Raw genomic sequence first — 20,356 nt, 5'->3', positions numbered from 1 at the left:
GCAAAATGTTAGCTAAAGGCAGCAAAAGGCTAGCTAAAGGTTAAAAGTAACAAAAAGCTAACTAAAAGCCAAGCAAAAAGTAGCAGATTTCCAACTTGAAGCTAAAAGTAGTAAAAAACTAGCTAAAAGCTAAAAGTGAATCCAGTAATATCCACCAAAACAACTCTGGTTCATGTGAGCAGAATTTTATTAACCTATTTATTCCTGTCATTTTTACTTTGCACAAAACCTACATCCAAATTTGTGATTATTTGCAAGCACAAATAGCTGCTGCAGCAGCAGCTAGCTGTTGCACTTCAGGTACAGCCTGCGGCATCTCCTGCAACAATAACAAAATATTTCTACCAGAATAGCAGTGAAATGTTAGAACAAAATTACAAGCTGTTTCATAAAGCAATGACATAGACATGGAAAACATGTTATGATGTTATTATTTATAAATAATATTTACTCATTCCGATATTTTCCCATTTCATTTGCTCTATGTAACTTCAGTAAATAACGTCAAACACACAGACCTGTCCTCCACAGGCTGATGGAGAAGAGCACTGAAGAGTAATGTCAATGAATCTTAATGTGAAAGAGGGACCATAGAGGACTTTGCCTTCCCTGCTTTAGATGCTTGTTGATAGTAATGCCAGAGGACACTGTGAGCAATTTAAACATTTATGCATTCTCTAGCTGGGGCGCTGTGGATCTGACTGTAGTAAAAGCAAAGTGACAGCATGAGGCAGGGGGTACCAGAGTTTGTCACTCTCGCAACAAGTTTTCAAGCCTCTCAGAGGATATTTCAGAGAGGAAAAAGGGCACTGATGCATGGATTCTTTGAAATGTCTGTTCTTTAATCAAGGTGTGCCACCCATCCACATACCTTGTGATAAATTTAGCAAGTGCATGAGTGTGTGTGCGATGAGAGTCCTTTCAAAGTTGACCTTCACAATCTCCGAGGACCCCTCTCATGCTCTCTCCTCCTGAGAGGCCATCGGCCAGTGTTAATTACCCTCACTCAGTACCTCCAGCTGCCTGCTCATCAGGTCAGTGCTCCCATATGGTCCTGCAGGAGGCAGCAGGCAGCCAGGCAAAGGGCGGGGAAAGTGCTAGATACCTGTGGGACACTGATTACATAAGCTGCCGCTAATGAGAGAGGCACTCTCTCTCCCTCTCTCTCTCTCTCTCTCTCTCGTAAAGGGCTGCGAGTTCAAACGATCACAACGGTGGCAGTGGCTGACAGATGCAACCCCAGAGCAAGAGGGACTTGATTAAACACACACACACCTATGCACACGCGGGCACACGTACACACCTGTATCCATCATCACTTTAACACACACTCACACACACACAGAGGCACAGCAGGAGATGGGCTCTTTGATGAGCTAAGGCTAGAGGTTGATGAGAAGGGGCACTGCAGCCTGATTCAGCTAGCTTCAGGTCACCACGGAGTGTTTACGTGTGTATTTGTGTTCGTTTGTCACATTGTGGGATATCATTACACAAATGATTCATTTTCCAGACACCTCTCTGCATGGGTCTTCCAAAATATGAGGTTATTAAAAAGTAATAATTCAAAAAAACAATGCAAATCAAATCAGGCTCATTTTTGCCCAAAATGTTGGGATTTTTTTGTTTTTGTTTTGTTTTTTTACCAGCAGAGCACATTTATGTGATCAGATCTAATTCATCTTAAAGCTTGATAATGAAATCTTTGCAGCAAGAAAGATGAAAACAAAGATTAATGTGCTGCTCGGTTTTCTAGCCCTGCTGTCATGTCATCTGTTATTCTCAGACAAGAGCTTTGTGATAACAAAGTTAGACCTCACAACAATGCTTAATCACAACAAACCACATTAGTCCAAAAGGTAATTGTGTTTGCTTGGTATATGCGAGGGCCAATCTGTTTTGCTGCTGCCAAAGAGCAGAAGGATGGACTAGGTGGAAGGGGGTTTACAACCTAAATAGCCTTGTTTACCTCCAATGTCTGGCTCCATGTTATCGAGTTACAAAGCTGCTGCCGCAACTCAGATTGGCCTCTGATCGATCTGAGCGCTGATGGCAGAAGGCAGCATGACTGACAGTCTGACAAGGATCTCAGACGGCAGCTGGGTAAGGCTTGTCATGTCATTTTTTTTTTTTCTGCAGACGCCCGAGCTTCGGTTTCTCGTTCAGAGGAGCAGACTTCCCGGGCCGATTTTATCGCACCTGCTTTGTGGCGGAACCGGACATTTTCCACACCGGTGAGGACGTCAAAGGGCAGAAAATGTCACATTTGAATTTTGAAAGGGTCGGCGATTCAAGCAAAATGACAAAGTGTCTCAGTGTTTAGAAAAGCAAAAAGGACTTTTATTATTCAGCTTGCGAGCAAGCAACTTAAAAAGTGACAGGAATGTAACAGAGTGTGCATGTATAAGATTTAACAACTAACATGAGATTATAGAAATTCTCGGTCATCCTCTGATTCGTCAGATCTATTGAATGCAACAGTTCAGACATATTTATCCATCACAGGTTGTTTTTAAAATAGCATAGATTTACTGTACATATATAAGTATTATACTAAAGATGCTGAAAGTATTTCAGTTCAAATGAATCCCACAGCATTAGTAGATGCAGGAGTCTCTTTTTGTGAATCACAGGGTTCAGTCAAGGCAGGTGCATGCAGGTGTGCAGGTCACATAGGGTAAAACTGTGAGGCGGCTTCTGACGACTGGATCTCCACCTGAGCCATCTTAAACTGGGTGCACTGGAGCCACTTGCGCAAGGCGAACGGCGGAGCCCCGGGCGCCTGGCCCTGCAGACACTGGTGGTTCACTCTGTTCTGGATGGCCTGAAGACGCAGCTGAAGCCCTGCAGACAGATGCTGGAAGGAGGATGGAAGAGAACGTTACGGTTTGAAGTTGTAGGCGTGTAGCCTGTAAGTACAGAAAGACTTACCTTGAGGTTTGACTGAATCATGGGGAGCCACATTGGAATCAACTGAAAGAAAGAATGAGTTTTATGCTAAATGTTAAGTTGCATAGAAAGATATTCATACAAAAAACACCATGTTACCTTGACAAAGATGGTTGAGTTGCATTCCTGCAGGGCTTCCATCAAACTGATGACATGAAGACACACCATCTCTACCATCTAGAAAACGAATATGAATAGAACCAATGATTACATCTAAAATTAAAGGTCTAACACTTCTTCAAGCTGTGCTTCATGCCAGAGCTCTAAACTAAAATCGTCTTAAGATGGGAAGGCTTGAATTGAGCTGGCTCAAAAAGCTAATGAGTTGCAGATGTACATCCAATGATTAATTCCTGAGAGTTTCATTAATATCCGTCCACTGGCTCATGTTACAAACAAGCACAAGCATACAGGCCAAAACATTATCACCACTCGCCTCTGGTGGCAGGCAGTAACATAAAGATTACTCATAGTATGACAAATAAGGGTTTTATTTGAAGAGATTAAGATGAGCAGTTACCACTTTATTGTGAGCCATAAGCTGCAGGATGCTCGGTGTGACCCGGCTCCAGAACTCCAGGCCTGTAAGGATCGCACTGGAGGAAAACTCCGTCTGGTTCTGGTTCTGCAGGGACGGCACAGCAGCTGCCTGCTCACAGTAGATGGTCCACAACTGAGCGAACATGAAAGCGTGGAACAAAGAGCACATGTGCAGCACCGACGTCTGGAGGTGGCAAACGACAGCAACAAATCAAAGCGGATCAAAACACAGCTCATACTGACAACAACTTTCAGCGACCGTGAAAAGGGATTTGAGTCAGCTCGACCTTTGACTGTTCTGGGAAACCAATAAGGATGACTATAAGATGATCTGCAATGTGGGAGCCAGCATCTAGAGGGATGGGCATGCAGGAGGTGGAGCCCTGGTGCAGAGCGCAGTGCGTCAGGGAGCCCAGAAGAAGCCAGGACAGCTGACGGATGTGGGACACGCACTCAATGAATTCTTTTGGCCTAAGGAGATAAAATGTTGACAAATTAGAAATGTTGACAAATGTGCACACAATACAGGCTCTGTGTCCTACTATTCACACATTTCACTTCCACAATGGCAGCTCTGCATAAAGATACTTTCAGATCTTTTTCACACATCTCTAATAAGCATTATTTTTTGGAGTTAATGAAGTCTGTAAATTATTCAACAAATGGAGCACTGGATTTAACCACAGTCTTCAGGTTTGCATTAGCTCAAAAAGTCTAACTAATCAAGACCATATGGTGTGTGTGATTAAGACCAAATTTTAAACTAGTTGAGAAACATGGTTCCTGTTGCCAGGAACTTGAGTTCTATCTACTAACAAATGAGAAATATAATGCTGCACGTGAAGGCAGATGTAAATTTGCACCAATCATGTGTGGTTAAACTACAACTGCTCCAAAGGGGAACTACAAAAGTCTTTTTTCTTTCATCCTCGTGTCCTCATAAATATATGTATGGATCCAAATTAGTGGGGCTTTCTGATAAAAGAAAAATGGCAGCTTCTCATATGCTGGGGATAATTTGCATTGGCACGCTACATAATATTACTGTGGTTGTTTCCTGTCCTTAAAAAGTTTTTTTTTTTTTGTCCTTAAACTGTGCTGCTTAATTCCCAGTCGTTGTGACCAGAAAGCAACATAAACAAGCAAACAAATGAGAACATAGCAGCAATCACACTTGCAAGCACAGATTTTAGTTTTGATTTATCTTAGTGGTGCTCGAATGTGATGTATTTCGTGCTATAAATGTTCCACATATACCGCAGTTGTTCAGATCAGAGAGCTGTCACGACTCTGCTTTGAGTCAATTTTAAATAGGCAACCCATTAGGTCATATTTGTTGATGAACATGCAAATGAAAGAAGTTAATCACGGAAGCATTCAAGGCATTTTTTCTTCACATTTAGCGATTTCAAAACATGAACAGCTCAACCGTCACTTCCTAGCTCCGCTCTCTTGACCATATAGGGTTATTTCTGAACCCTATAGGAAGAATGTATAAACAGGCAGATGATGAACTCAAATCTCATTAAAAAATGTCATCACATGCACATAAAATGCTACTGTGAAACACAAAAAAACAAAACAGTTAAAAAAAAAGAAAAAAACTAAAAAGAGCTTTGACTCTCGAACAATCACCCTGGTCTCTCCACATGCAGAATGTCCTTGTTTGCAGCCACTTGAGTATGCATGACAGAGTGATTGAAAGAGCACTTTTGTAGTACTAAAAAAAGACAAAACACACAACCACAAGCAGGCCATCAAAGAGGAATAAATCAAATCAATCTTTGGGTTTCAGATTAAAAAAATAATGAGCCAGTTTTATATTTATATGGCTAAATACAAAGCTTAAAAATATTGTTTTATCATTTATTTCAGAGATCTTTTTAAAAAGCAAATACATTGTTATTATTTTAGGAAATCAGCAGTACTGCATAACATATGCTGTTTCTAATCCTTCGTAAATATTTCCCCTTTCGTTTTCAGTGTTTTTGCAGTAAAGGTATTGATTCTGAAAGAAATCAATACCCCCAATATTGTTCTATTTATTTAGTACTTTATTACAGTCTTCTTAAAGCCATAAAAACAAAATACAGAGACAAACATAAACCTCTGTACTAGTATAAGTAAACTGTTTAAACTGCCCCACTAAACTGCTCCTAATTGGCCCTTCTTACCCCTGCTGCATGGTGGACGGTGGATGATACAACCAGGGAAGATAACGGACCACAGCTTTGTTATCACGGTGATTGCCTTTGCTGATCTCCATGGCTGCAACTTGTGCCAAGCCTACTTTCAGGTTGCCCCCAAAAGTGTCCTCGTGGAGTGGCTGGCAGCAAGCTTTCATATGGCTCTGAATTTAGAGAGAAGAAACAAAATGAGGGGGGAATAACTTAAGATGAGATATTTGCCAACTCGTGCCACTCGTATGAGGAATGAGCCTTACTTTCAGTTTGGTTAGAGTATGCATATCTGCAATGAAGTCCAGGAGCTCACTTATGTATTGCCTCATGCATTCCATTGCTGCTGTTGTACACTGTTGAGAACAAAAAAAACAGTTTATTCTTACCACATAGGGGTCTATTCGTACTTCCCGCTGTTTTACGAGGCTGATCTTAATAAGGCTGCAACACACAGAGTGTTAAGTCTCACCCCCGGCAGCGTCGAGATCATGTGTTTCTGGATGATGGTGGATTCAGCTAGACGTGTGCCAATATCTGCACAAACAAACTGACAAAGATTCACGGTATGTAAGATTGTGATTTATGGATTTGTACAAACTGAGCTGAATAGAGGACGCCCTTCTTTTTTATTTTTTACCTGGACCAGCAGTAACAAGTTTGTATCAGGCAGAGGAGATTTGAACTTGAGAGCCTGCAAAAGCTCCAACACCACAATGCGGGACATGTAGAACTTATCTCGCTCCTGGATGTGAGGAGAAGGAGAATGGAGTAAATGTACTGGAGCAGCAAGACTGCCTTTTTCCATTATCACTCTTCCTTACTCATGCTGAGCGGAGAGCATAAACTCTGAAGCTTGAATAGAAAGAGGGAGGGAGGGAGGGAGGGAGGGCAGCCAGGGAGACAGAGAATAGTGAAGGCGAGGAGTAGATTTAGGCCAGTCCAGATCTCTCCTCCCAGAGTCCCAGGCAGCTCAGATGAGGCTGTCAGGCTGCCTTCTCCCTCCCCGAGGACAGGCTGCTCTCTTTGTTCATCTCTTCCACACAAAGCCCAGCTGCCTGTTTACAAACCACACTGTCATCTTCAGGCTTCCAGTTTGCCTCGCTCTTTCTCTTTGCAGTCATGTTTGCTTACGTTCGAAGCGGCCACATGTTCCTCTGCAAAGCTGCCTCTGACATTTCCCACTGTGTGGCTTGCTCGTGCTCATACCTGTAAAAGGCCCTCTCATAATTAAAAGTTAATGGAGCATGTCCACTTGGTAAATAGCGAGTCAAATGGGTGTTCTTAAGCTACGGAGTTAATAAGAGGGTCCATTCAAATGCTGCGGCGTGCAGCTGTGGTAAATGGTGCGTGCGTGATGTGACAAACTTTGCCGCATTTAAAGTGCCTAACTAAAAGCGCTAGCCGCCGCCACGCAGAACCACACGTTGAAAGCTCTGAACTACCCCTTTAAAACCTAATTTCCAAAGCCACCTGAAGCAGCTGGAAAGTGACACCACAGAACGGGACCCAAAAGCAATTGATCAAGGCAACACGAGGCTCTGGAAATGCGGATATTAAAAAGGCAAGGAATTAAGGAGAGTGTGAAAAATCAATAACACAGGGGGCATAAAGTAAACGGCGCTGACATCTGACGAACAGAGCAGGCGGCCTCAGCTCCATCTCTGCTACAGGGAGCCACGAAGAACACGCCATACATTCTCAACCCTGGCACACAAACTAATAGTGTTAATCAATACTGGCTGATTGCTTACTTAATCATCTGTGACACATGGCCACTCTTCTAGCTGCCTGGAGAAGTCAGGGGAAGTAGGTGATGAGTGAGAGGCCAGCAAACAGGAGCTCGGCTCTGTCAATACCGCAGATTAATTAAACTTTTGTATTTTAGGCAAAACATCTGAAACACACCTTGTTGAAGGCTTTGTAACACAGTCCACAGAGCTCTACAAGGTAAGAGAGGCTGAATGTGCCGTACTGGATCACAAAGCTCAACAGCTTGGAGAAAGGCTCCAGGAGACTCTGTAAACAGAGGTTAGGATGTGGTAAATATCAAAGACATTTGGGCAGGAATGTACTGAAATGTAACGTTTTTAGTTTGAAATTACCCGAGTTGCATTCGTGGTTGGGATTTTTAGGAGACAAATAATAATCCGTAAACTGGAATCCATCGGACACTGTTGAGACACAAACATTTGACCATCAGTGCTTCAAGTGGCAAAAATAAATCTGTGCACTAATTTGACCCCCAAGGTTAAAAGCATCAGACTCAAATCAATTACAATTTTAAGGCTCTCCTATTGAGCCAGACAAGGGCACTGTGAGATGCTTTTTCCTTGAGCCATAATCACATTAAACCATATCAGACCATGACTGAGTGAGCGGAAGAGTTGATATCTACCTTCAGAGGAAGCACAGAGGGCAGTTTTGCGAGGAAGGTCTGGAACTGGTTGCAGATGGTTGTCCACAGGTTGCTAGGGGAGTCCATGGGGAGAGCCTCCATGAAGGAGGCGATGTTGTCCAGGCAGTGCAGCATTGTGCCCCCTGCAGGGAGGCTCTTTTTGTTGTTCAAGCCCTGGTGGGCAAAGAGGCATAAACCATAACAAGGTTTTATAATGAAGTTCTATAAATGAATTTATTTCCATTTAACTAATCAATGAGACTGCTGAAAGCTGGTGATTAAGGGCACTGAGGTGCAGATGACTGCTCAAATATGTTAATTCATTGATTGTTTCTTGTCATTTATATTTATTTGACCAAACAGTAACAAAAAAGTGGCCCAGTGGCTCAGAGTACACAAGCTTTCCATAAATACTTAGATAATTTGCAATTTTTAAATGGGCTTGTGCTGAGCAGCTTGCCATTAAAAAGATATTTTGCTTTGACAAGAGCTCCCCCTGCTGGTTCCATGACTAAACACCCACACACCTCCAGAAGCATGTTGAGAGCCGCAACAGAGCTCAGCTCGTTAAAGTCTATCAACGAGGTCGCAAGTGTTCGCAGGAAACTCCCATCTGTGAGATAACAAGAAAGGAAATGACGTTAGTTCCTTCCGCATCATGTCAGATTTGGCCCCACCAAAAATAAAAAATAAAAGAAGAAGCAGACCTTTGATGTTACTCTGGAAGAGCTGAGGCAGGATACCATTGGGTGCCAGCTGGTGAAACATGCAGCGGAGGAACTGCTTGGCCACACCTGCTACATTTCCTGGGATCAACATACTGCAAAACATCACAGGGAGCATGCTTGTGTCAGTCACGCTTCACTTATATTATTAAACTACAAGCACCGTGAATATCTGAGCGTATTGATGCGACGCCTTTAAAGTCTCCCACCTCTCAGCCTGTCCAGTAAAATTGCCACTAGATGCCAGCCTGAAAGACGTCAAAGCAGCAGATTAGGACTTGGAGATGAATTATGCATGAGTTCTAAGAGCGAGTTATGAAACTTCATTTAACGGGTGAAGTGGAGGGTTGCGGGGACGTTCACAGGAGCTGCCGTGCTGTACCTGCCCACAGACTGCATGATGTCCAGGAGCATGGGAGCAGCCAAATCTGGGCTCAGGTGGATGAACATGGAGAGAACGATCACAGCGAGGGCAAGAGTCTCTTCATCATATTCCTCCAGCACAGCCGCACAGTCCCGACACCTACAGAAACATTGAAAAACGGAGCGCGGTTAGGCATAAAGATGACTTGTTTGCAGGCGGCCACTGAATGATTCATTCACCGGTCAGACATGGTGGTGGGCTGCTCGTCGATGAACTCCTCAGGTGCCGGAACAAACATGCTGACTGTGCTCGGTGCTGAGAGCAGACTTGTCTTTGTAGGACCTGTCAAAGACAACAAAAAAAAAAAAGTGTTTTCCCTTCAGTCTAGTTTCAGCTTCTGGACAACAAGTAATTTTTTTTTAATTTTAGTTTTAGTTCTCTCTTGTGTTTTTAAGTTTTGAGAATGACTGACCCGTCTCCCAGGTGCAGATGTTGTGTGGCGCGCTGGACTGATGCTCCAGCTGTCTTTTCATCAGCTGACTCATCGTCAGAGCCCCCAGAGAGCCTCGTTTCACCTGACGGTACTGAGCTAAAGGTGAGACACGCACAAAAAACACCTGCGTTTAAGAATCTGCTGAACTGGTTAAAGCTTTTTTCAGCAACATGTATATAAATTACAGATTACGGCTATAGCACAAGGACAAAATGTTCTTTCCCTTCTGGTTTCATGATGCTTGCAGCACTTTCTGTGTGTTGTAGCATCTCTACCACTTTCATCTAGATTCGCTGTGAGGATTCGGGATGACAAGGGTCCACTTGATTGGCAAAAATATATTTTTGGCCTGCAGTTTGTGCCTCTACTTAATTGCAATTCTTTACCATGTTGACACTGTGAGCAATGACAATATTTTTTCAATCTATTTTGCAGCCCTAATCATTATTTTAGGTTCTAGGTTTATTGGTAAGATCTCAAATTACATTCTGTTAAAATAAAATTTCAAAAACTACAGGAGTCACACTGTATTAGACCAACCCTAGGGATTCACAAAAATACATATAAGGAAGGTATTTGTCACTTCAACTAAAACAAACAAACAAACAACACTTTTTAAGGTAATAAATGGATTCTTTAGAGCATTATTTGCATCTTACTTGACACCGAGGAGCGATGGCTTGTTTCAGGCATGGCAGCTTCCAGAGTCGGGGCTGAGGCAGATTCTCGAGGCTTTTCCAACGCAGACATGACTTTGTGTTCTGTTGAATGATGGGCATCAAAATATAAGTTATCCTGTAAGAATACTGAACAAATGATGACCGTAAACACAAGAGTTCATACAAACGTCATAGTTTTTCTGCACAGTTTAGAGCTTTGTTGCTTCAGTTCATCTTGTGTTAAGCTCCAATTTACTCTACATAATATTTACTTTAATAAAGTTTTTTTTTTCCTTGTATATTTGTTCTTAGGTTTACATACCTGTTGGGATATTTTGTGATATGAAGTTAAAAACAAATTGTTTTGGTTTTCACATTTTCAACAAAGTATTTTATTGAAGTCTGCACAAAGGCAGTCTATTATTAATTCTCTGATTATTTGAGACATTTAATTCCATTTCATCCAATTTAATCCAGTTTTGAAAGTCTAATTTTCAAAAATTCTCATATTTTTGATATGTTCATTTTGGCCAAAACATATCACAGATTTATTTTTCTTTTAAAGTAGGAACATGTGTCTCCTAAATAATTGAGATATTCTGAAAGGATCGTTTAGAAATAAGAAGCAAACGAACGTGAAGACAAACTGTTAAGATATGACCACTAAACACAGTTTAAGGTGTTTATCTTCTGCTCTTACCGGTTTCGCTGGTTGGTTCACCCTCCAGGTTGTCGAAGGTGTTGAAGGAAATGTCCAGGTATTCCCTCTGGATGGCACTGACTGCTATCTTCCTCTGTTTTCGCTGCCGGGGAACAATCTGGATTTTGAACTCGGCTTCATCGTTATCGTCCGTGTTTTCAGGTTTGGGGTCACTGTCTGCTTCATCCCCCATCTCATCGTCCTCCTCGTCATCCCCATCCTCTTCTTCATCATTGCTGTTGCTCTTGCTTTTCTCTGGAGAGGACAGCGGCTCTGCTTTGTCTTCTGGGATGTCTAAGAAAACGGTCTTGCCGGCGGGGCTTGCGCCCGGTCCAGTCCTCACGTCCTCAGAGGTCACGGACGTGTCATCCAATGAGCTGTCAGGGACATGTGGAGTCTTCTTCAGTAGATCTCTCTTCTGCTTCAGGGTCATAGGGCTTTCATTGCAAACATTCTCCGGCCGTTCAGGGAGATCTAAAGAGGCGCTGGGTGTCACACCTCTGGGTTTCTTTCCTGGAGTTTCTTGCTGTGAGCCCACCTTTCCAGCAGGTTCTGGGTTCTTTTTTCCACTGGAACAGTCCTCCACACTCACCTGGACCACAGGAGACAGCCGCAAAGTGTCACTGCTTGCAGGGGAAGCCGAGATCTTCGGACTACCGTTGAACCTGGAGCCTATGATGGTGTTGAGGTCAAACTCCTCGTCACTTTCCACAATCCTCAGCGGAGGCAGCGGTTCAAAAACCAAGGAGTCGCTGTCAGACATAGAAAGCAGGGAGTGTTTTTCGGGAATTGAGGTGCAGTCGGAGGAGAGGTCAATAAGGTCCTGCTCTTCTTTCTCCTGTACGGAGCCTTCTAAAGAGCCCTGATCCAGTTTGTCTTCAAAGGTTTCCATGCAGCTGAGCCGGACCTCTGGGATGACGGGCTTAGACGTGTCAGACTGGCCTCCCCGGGAGCCTCGTCGATCCACGGGATCGATCCGAAACGAAGAGCCGTCAGAGGACCCTTTACCATGTTGCCTGCGGAACGTGGTGGAGGACGGGGGCAGGATCACGGGGAGAACTTGCATATCACAACGATCAATGCACGACTTCCGCCGATGTTCGTCTAAACTGAAAAGCAGGGAGTCTGTGTTGGAGATATCCAGAGACTTCTGCTTGTGCATAGCCTGTAGCCGCTTCTTCCTGGTGCTCTCCTCCCTCACACAGTGCAGGATGCTGTCCTGAAGGGCACTTGCTTCCCGGTACTCTGACAGCTCAATTTCGCCTGATACACAGTAAAATAGTGAGACTTTATCACAGTGAAAGGAAGAAGAAGCTTGCAATCACATAACGCTGTGCTAATAAAAGGATCAGTCTATGTGCTGTAATACACAGCGGATTGTGAAAGCGTCTTACTTTTCTTGGCATTCAGCTCCACTGGCTGGTACTTCACAGACTTGCTGCCACCGATTCTCTTCAGGCGGGCAAAGAAGGTCTGGGACTCTTTGTTAGCAGCACCAGTGGGCGTGTCGTGGACGTCTGACTCATCGAACACACTGTCTTCCTCTAACATGGAGGAAAAAATATATCAAATATGAGCCCTCCATTTGAAAGGAATTCAAACTAAATACAAGACCAGAAAGAGCATGGCTTCTATCCTACTTTGGCATTCCTTTTTGTGGCATTTATTAGTAAAATAGCAGTTTTAAATTTTTCCAAAATGTTACATCAATTTATATCTATTGAATCAGAACTGTTTCTTTAAAATATCCCAACAAATCAGAAAATTTGGTAGTATTTCCATCCTATTTACTAAACAAGGTTAAGCCTTATTTGTCATTTTGCCTCACCTTTTTCTTTCTCGCTGTAACGGCTTATATTGGAGTTGTCGCTGTAGAGCGGCCCGGCTGCAGCGTGCGGACGGCAGCTGTGATACTGAGCGTTCAGTGTGTTGATGGTGATGTGAATCAGATGGAGGACCAATTTACTGTTGTCCATTTCTCTGTAGGGATACTAGAGTACAAATATTGCAATGATAAACAACAGGTTTTTGTTTGTGTTAAGGTCCTGTTTCTAAAAAACTAGTATGCAAAGTGTGAAAAAGAAATAATGTATGTATTTTAGAAGTAATAATACACTGCAGGGATCTAAAACTACTGATAAATAGCCATGCATTATCTTATTTTGAACATTTGATGTTGTCGTTATCAAATCTTGAGTTGAATACAGTTTTAAAATGTTAAAAAAGGTTGTCAAAATCAACTAAATCAACAATTAAATAGATGTGTAGAAGTAAAAGAAGCAACTGATGAAATAAATACCTTGTACAGGATAACTAGCAGAGCTTTGAGCCACATCTGCCGAATATGTGGCCTTAAAGCCCACAAGGAGCAGCGAGGCGGCTGCTGAAAATAATGTCTCAGCTGAGGACATGCGCAGTACTTCAACACCTGAACCACCAGGGGGAGTAACTGCTTTCCTAAACTAATGTTGTAGTCCAAAACCTGAGGGAAACACAGAAATAATCACAGCATCAGTGACGTAAGAAACAACAAAAGTGAAAAGCTAATTTATAGGCGTCAGTCACTTGTGCAATGCCAGCGATGAAGGCGTTGAAGCAGGTGGAGGTGCGCATCTTCTGAGGTGCGATCATGAAGCAGCCCTCTTGCTGATCGTAGCCCAGCAGCACATACAGGTGACGCTTCACCGTGTTGAAGGCCTTGGCGCTGCTGATGTCGGCCTCAGCGCTGCTCTGGTCTTTGGCCATGAATTTCATGAGCACCATGATGAGCTGGTGAACAGTCTGGTGATCGATGCCGGCGTTCTCCGGGAGCAGATCTCTGATTATGGTGTCGTCTTCAGGGGAGGGAGTCTGGCCTGCAAGAGGGGCTGAAGCGTCAGGGTTAAAGTGCAGGAGGAAACGTGCTATGAAGGGGGGAGAGGGCAGGGTGCGGTAGCGGGGAGAGGGTGACAGCTTTGAGGTGGGGGAGTCAACTCATCCTGTTAGGGGATACGGAGACATCATCATGCAGTATCCATAGATCAGTGCAGGGAGTTTATGGAATATACAAAACGGGACACACACACACAAAAATGACCTGATAACTGTGTTAAGTGTGTGTGTGCATTTTTTATTGTTATTTGCTGTGCCAAAATAAGTTTAAACATGATGGCAGATTCATAAAATATTTGCTTTCACCTTAGAAGTTTCAGAGTTTTGCCAATAATCATTCTATGCTTTGCCTCCAATATCATGCAATTGTAAAAAGTAACATTGTATGTTTCTGATTTTGGTTATTATTTACCTGGCAGGACCTTCTCTATCATATCTCCAAGTGTCGGTGCAGATTGCTCTTGCCTTGTGAGCCTTAGAGCTAAAAACCACATATGAAGAGGACAATTTAAGGAAATGCACAGGGGAGGGAACACAAGGACAAACGTTTAAACTGCATGGTCATACAACACATGTGGATACAACAACACAGGCGAGAATAAAACACATATACATGTGCTCTAATAGGCAAGAGTTTGTGTTCATGGGAGTTCACACGCAGGAGACCGATAAACAAGTGTGTGTGTGGCAGGAAAGTTACTCTGCGAAACAACAGTCTGCAGTTAGTTTCTATAAGAGAGAAACTGAAGCTGAACTTTTTTAGTTTAAATGGGAACTGTTTTGTTTGGAGAGAGGAAAATGCTGCCCTGTAAGATAAGAATTATCAAGTCATCTGTTTGGGTTGGTTTTGGTGCACTTATTGTTGCACGGGAAGGTCACACGACACACAAACATGTTAACATGCAAACACGCATATGAAACATTAACAATATCAACACAATCGTCCTCAATGAATAGATCACCAGGTGTGATCCTTTTGTGTTCTTTTGGGAAATAAAAAATCTGATGTTTTAAGTTGTATTTATGCTGACATTTTAAGATCTTTTTAACCTTTGAACCATTTCTAAAGCACATATGAGACACTAAAACAAGACTTGGAAGCTATTTGCGAATAATAGAAATGTCTTTTTCTGTGGAAATGCAGCGTGAACGCTGAGGACTGAATCTCTGCTGGAAAATAAGCAAAAAGCTGAAAAAGCTACAACTAGCAGAACATGAGGTAAAAGCTAAAAGAAGCAAAGCACTAGCTAAAAAGCAGCTAAAGGTTAACTAAAGTTCTAATTAACAAATGGCTAACTAAAAGCTAACTATGGCAAAAGGCTAGTTAAAACTAGTTTGAAAGGAATTAAGAGATCTCGGAGTATTTCTGTGGGGAAAGAATTTGTAAATAAAGTTAATTATTTTGAAAAATAAAAAGGTTACAAAAACCAAAGGTCAAAGCACCTATCTCCTTAACAAGCTGATTGTTTTGATATATGAAGGACTAAAATACCACAAAGTTTGTAGAAGTTATTAGACTGCAAAAAAGAACAACACTGTAAATGCTGACTCAACAGCATGACCCCAGATTAAAGTGAAAACCCAAAGGTTCGGACACAAACTGGCTGTCTGCTCCTGCTACTCACGAAGTCGGTTGCTGAGTGACTCGGGAAGTGAAAACGCTCGTTTGGACTCTGCTTGGCCTCCCTTCACGCTGTCGTGCAGAGAACGCACGCTCTTCTGCTGATTCCTGGCAAACCGAGCGCGCCGTATCTTCCACATCGCTGCATCACTGAGGTTGGCCACATTGGTTCGAACAGCTGTAATGGCTGTCATAAAAAAAAAAATTCACTTTGGAAACCGGCTTCTTTTAAGAGCAGTGGAAAGAACCTGAACGAGAACTTCGCGGCTACGTACTAGTGGGAAAGGGGAACTCTTTGTTGCAATCCAGATGCAGCTGAGCCTCCAGAGACAAGGTTTCGAAGCGGTTGACAAAAAACTCCCAGCTGAGAGCGGGGATGTCTTTCTTGAGAAAATGCAGCAGCAGAAGTTTGCTGAGAATGATCGGTCGATCTCTCACAACTGTGTCGAACTGGAAATCCAGGCACAAGCACAAGCCCTGCAGAATGCAAAATGCACCTGTGAGGTTTCTCCAGTTATAACAGACTTACTGCTAGATGGACCTGAGTTTACTGATTTTTTTTAAATGCATCAGTAAAGAACAGACAAAAGGAATGTGTGCATTACAAAATTTATTTCTAAATCATAATTTCTTGTCCTTAAAAGCCAAACAGGACTCTAACTTTGCTGTGTTCAGATCACCTGCAGGGCCGGCCTCTTGATGGTGTCCAGCAGCAGCCTGGCCCTGGTGGCCACCGCCGGGTTGACGTCCTCCACGGACGCCAGGAAGCAGCAGAAAGCGTGGGCCAAGGAGTACTTCAGGAGGTGGTTTTTTGTCACGGCGCCGATGTCCAGGAAGCGACACAGCACGGCGACCTTCTCGACTGGGAAGATTTTTAACGGGTAAAAATGAGTCACCATCAGGAACACCGAACACACAACGGCGAATAAGAAGGAAATGATCTGCCGCATGTCCTGAATTAATTGTCATAAGTTAATAAACAGGAGCAATTATGAGACTATAATTTAATAAACAGAAGCAATGAAACCATGTGAGATTTCAGTTCATATGTTAACATTTGAACTGAAATCTCATATCTCAAACTCTTCAGTATCTCCCAAAACATTAAAAAAAATTCCTTCATTTCTTAATTATTTTTACTAATTAGAGTTTATCCCTACAATTTATTCTACTTCTGCCTGCTGCTGCACAGTAACATGTTGCTGTTGTTTTAGCATGTTGTTGTTGTTTTTTCAGAGGGACCAAACCAGCAGTATTTTTACATTAATATAGTGGTAAATGAATACTTCTCTCACCACTGCCTTTATTTCCATTCTGGACAGAAAGTGAGCACTTATTCAGGCAATTAAATTCATAATGATTTAGATAAAATTCTGAAGTCTTTTTAATTCTAAAACACATAATCCCTCACCCACTTAAAATAATAAAAATGAGCAGAAGAACCCATAATGACCATTAGGTGTCAGAGTAGGAGAACATATGGGTCTGTGCTGCAGATAGGCTGTTTATTTATTACCATTTCAGCACTTTACCTGGTGTAAAAACCGAAGAATAAAATCATTTAACCATTTTTTTACCTTTTCAAATACATGACAAGTTAATATCTGAATGTCTGCTGTGAAATGCTGCGTCTGTGTTGTTGCCATGATGTTTGGAATAAATCTAGCCAAATCAAGTCACAAGATGAGGCGCCTGTCTTTTTGTCAAGGTCACAGAGCTGCTCTCTGACAGTCACAAAGGCAGCAAAATCATTTATCCTAAAATTCCTCTTTGTTATTCAGGATGTGTTTAAGCCACACAGTAACCATGGCAACTCGAGAAAGAGATGTGGGCAAGAAGTGGTTCAGAGAGAGATTATACAAGCAGAACAAAGGTTCTTCCCGGTGGCCAACAGTTCGCTAATTCGCAACTTCCACCAACAATGGAAAATGAGAAAAACGTGCAAATATTTAAGATTGTTTAAGAATATTGTCTGCATGTGAAGGTGCAATTGAAATGCCTTTAAGAAACTGTTGCAGTCAACAGATTTTCTGAATGTCTCACCAGTTTCAAATCGTGTCTTCCAGTCTTTGCTGTTGAAGTTTGTGTTGATGAGGCTCCAGAAGATGTCGGCGCCGTGGGACAGAGAGAGGGCATGGAGAAGCTGCGGCACAGCCAGAGACGCCAGCTGGCAAAACTCAGACTTTAGCATCGACCACAGACTGAAACAAAACAACACCAGAGACAAGAGTTAGCAGAATGAACAGGCACCAAAGGATTTCCAGGAGCGGTCCTCTTGTCTGTTGTTTACTGCACACACCAGGGGATCAGCATCTTCTCCTGGATGTAGGCTAAGAACTGGGGGTGATCTTTACGAGCGAGGTACAGACACTCCCCATGGAGACACAGGATCTTCAGGCAGTTCATCATGTTGAACAAGATGTCAGGCTCCTCAAACTTGGACATTTCCTAATGATACCAGAAAAAACACATGACTGGCAGTGCAGCACTAATAAAAACCATATTTTTGTGTTTCTTGTCTTTTTGTTCCTTAGCTTTGGCATGCAGTGGCTCAGAATAAGTACCTGCAGAATGGTGTATATAAGCTTCAAAGACACAGGGAGCTGCTGGTAAGAGAACTTCTTGTCAGAATTATTTTTCATGGCTACAAAGAAGAAAAAAACAATATTTTCTAAATTACAAAGCCCCAACCAGCTCACGCAAAACATATCTGTAAGAATGATTACAAATGGAAATGTTTTCATACAATATAAACACAAAAAAAACTTGATACACACTTGTAATCTCAGGAGACTGGTTGTTGGGGTTGTCAGTGTTCGCTTCATTTGGGTTGTCTCCTTCTTCACTTCCGTTCTCCGTACCGAGGGAGAAATCAGGTGGAGGCATGAGCAAGGTGTCCTCCAAACAGTCCGTGGGCTCCTACAGAGACAAAAAGACATCTGAATGTGATAAATCATTTCGAACAAACAAGACGTCTACACTCATAGTGTAGCTGAACTTGATGTTCACGAGTCTTTGTTTAAATGTTTATATATAGAGAAGCTGCCTGTCTGATAATAGTGTAGTGACTTTTGGGATGCAGAGCCTACAGGGCATTCATCACAAAGCTTTACCTGCTTCGTGCACAAGGTTAATTTATGCATGCTGTGTGTCTCACCACCAGGCGTATCTCCTCCCGGGGGGTCAGCCTCTCCAGCAGCTCACAGCCCAGCTGGTAGCACAGGATGCTGGATTGGCACAGGCTGCACTCAAGGGCCTTCTCATCCTTCTGGCAGGTGTGTGAGCCACCCCAGGGGGCCTGAAAGACGTTGTTGATGATGCCCACAATATCCTTCCCCAGGCTGCTGTCTAGACCCAGCATCACACCGTCATCCTGGAGCTCCATCTGCAACAGCAGGGGGGGAGGTGAGAGAAACAAAAAAACAGAAAAGTAGAGCATGAGACACAATGCTCAAGATCCCACCTGTGGGTATTACTGTACGTGTATTGTGTGTATTGCTTCAGAGCATTTTGTTAGCCCTAAATGAAGCCATGCATGTATACAGCAAAGTATTTTAGATAAAGACTGAAAGGAGACCAACGCTTTCCCACAAAAAGCGATCACCTGCTTTAATATGAGGTCAAACATGAGAATAAAACAGGCGAGATTCATGTCGTCATCGTCACAGTCCAGGTCCAAGGCGCAGTTTCGGGCGGCGTGACCCAGGTTCTTAAAGGGGCTGCAGCGCAGGGGGCTGCGGAACGGGCTCCTGAACGGGCTCGGGAATGGGCTGAGGGTGTTGTGCTGCCCACGACGTCCCGGATCTGACACAACACTCACCTGTAACACAAGTGTTTGACTTTATTAATCTTTCCCCTTCACGTCTCCTGCATGTTCTTAATCTTCAGATCTGCATGTTACACAGACACAAGTGCGGAGACGGGAGCCTGTAAATTTTGGTGATAAATCTGCATCACAGTCAAGTTCAATTAAGCCCTCTAAGAGAGCTATATTTAGATAGTGACGGTTACCATAGCAACATACAGCACATCCCTATGAGTAATAGGAAACAGAAGGAAAGAATAGGCTATATCTGTAAATCCTATTACTAAGCAGACACTTGAAAGAAAGTAAAACATAAAATCTGGCCCTAAAGGTGCAATAATATTTATTCAGGTGATGACCTTGTGTGTGAATTGTTTTTAAGGGGAAAAAAACTGTTTTATAATCTGATATCAGTCTAAATTAGGTTGAAGGGAACAAGAACAAAAACTGAGCACTGAGCTCTCATAGGTCTTGTAATATCTGTGAGTATTTCTGACACTGTGATCAAGCTCACCCTGCGAGCTCCTGTGTTGCCGGACAGATCTGAGGCGCGTGCTTTTCTCTGATTGGCCAGTTCCTTCAGTGAGTTCACTCCATCAGAGAACATCCCGATGAGCAGCTGAAGAGGCACAACGATGTCCAGCTCGGACAACACCTTCATCCCAACAGGATAACAACAATTTAAAGGGTCTATTTGCAACAAATGCAAAAGAGGTCACTTTGAATGCACATAAATTTAGCTTTAGAGCATCTTATACATGACCATAAACAGGATGAAGTCTTCTAGGTCTAAGTTATGCAAACTGAACTCATTTTGTTTTCTGTAAGTGAAGATGAAACACTTCTATTTACCCAAATTATTTTAGAACCATGTTAGAGTTTATGAGCAGTGATATTAACAAAGGGTATATAAGGCTAGAAATCAGCATGATCAGGAAGGAAATAAGACATCTGTCTATTGAGTTGTTTTTTTTCTTCTGATGTGAGTTTGACCTGATTACTGATGGTAAATTAAGGCAATCTCTTGATAAAAGCTGAAACAGAAAACTTGCAT

At 42.7% G+C, this 20,356-nt stretch overlaps 1 protein-coding gene across 7 annotated transcripts in view; it reads right to left on the bottom strand.

Moving 5' to 3' along the window:
* Positions 1-2,310: 2,310 nt before the first annotated feature.
* LOC108235353 (unc-79 homolog, NALCN channel complex subunit) overlaps positions 2,311-20,356 on the bottom strand; it is a 31,784-nt gene continuing 13,738 nt past the window's right edge. For 4 of the 7 annotated variants that reach the window (XM_017415300.1, XM_017415309.1, XM_017415343.1 and 1 more), the window contains 35 exons: positions 19,817-19,957; positions 19,102-19,317; positions 18,655-18,882; positions 18,275-18,416; positions 18,062-18,141; positions 17,797-17,945; positions 17,541-17,698; positions 16,178-16,359; positions 15,773-15,974; positions 15,502-15,684; positions 14,289-14,357; positions 13,571-13,908; positions 13,305-13,487; positions 12,834-12,996; positions 12,400-12,549; positions 11,006-12,268; positions 10,306-10,407; positions 9,626-9,742; positions 9,393-9,495; positions 9,172-9,312; positions 8,999-9,037; positions 8,772-8,884; positions 8,592-8,677; positions 8,065-8,238; positions 7,772-7,840; positions 7,575-7,685; positions 6,307-6,411; positions 6,139-6,216; positions 5,933-6,022; positions 5,664-5,839; positions 3,777-3,960; positions 3,470-3,673; positions 3,049-3,126; positions 2,932-2,973; positions 2,311-2,857 (listed from right to left, as the gene is read on the bottom strand). In XM_017415300.1, the coding sequence (XP_017270789.1) occupies positions 2,669-2,857; positions 2,932-2,973; positions 3,049-3,126; positions 3,470-3,673; positions 3,777-3,960; positions 5,664-5,839; positions 5,933-6,022; positions 6,139-6,216; positions 6,307-6,411; positions 7,575-7,685; positions 7,772-7,840; positions 8,065-8,238; positions 8,592-8,677; positions 8,772-8,884; positions 8,999-9,037; positions 9,172-9,312; positions 9,393-9,495; positions 9,626-9,742; positions 10,306-10,407; positions 11,006-12,268; positions 12,400-12,549; positions 12,834-12,996; positions 13,305-13,487; positions 13,571-13,908; positions 14,289-14,357; positions 15,502-15,684; positions 15,773-15,974; positions 16,178-16,359; positions 17,541-17,698; positions 17,797-17,945; positions 18,062-18,141; positions 18,275-18,416; positions 18,655-18,882; positions 19,102-19,317; positions 19,817-19,957 (6,048 nt within the window). In that variant the 3' untranslated portion in view covers positions 2,311-2,668. The remainder of the gene's footprint in view (positions 2,858-2,931; positions 2,974-3,048; positions 3,127-3,469; positions 3,674-3,776; positions 3,961-5,663; positions 5,840-5,932; positions 6,023-6,138; positions 6,217-6,306; positions 6,412-7,574; positions 7,686-7,771; positions 7,841-8,064; positions 8,239-8,591; positions 8,678-8,771; positions 8,885-8,998; positions 9,038-9,171; positions 9,313-9,392; positions 9,496-9,625; positions 9,743-10,305; positions 10,408-11,005; positions 12,269-12,399; positions 12,550-12,833; positions 12,997-13,304; positions 13,488-13,570; positions 13,909-14,288; positions 14,358-15,501; positions 15,685-15,772; positions 15,975-16,177; positions 16,360-17,540; positions 17,699-17,796; positions 17,946-18,061; positions 18,142-18,274; positions 18,417-18,654; positions 18,883-19,101; positions 19,318-19,816; positions 19,958-20,356) is intronic. The other 3 variants (XM_017415316.1, XM_017415324.1, XM_017415334.1) reach the window with 3 other exon arrangements.

This window comes from Kryptolebias marmoratus, linkage group LG10 (assembly GCF_001649575.2).
Source record: "Kryptolebias marmoratus isolate JLee-2015 linkage group LG10, ASM164957v2, whole genome shotgun sequence".
Taxonomy (NCBI): Eukaryota; Metazoa; Chordata; class Actinopteri; order Cyprinodontiformes; family Rivulidae; genus Kryptolebias; species Kryptolebias marmoratus.
This window is presented reverse-complemented; position numbering and strand designations above follow the sequence as displayed.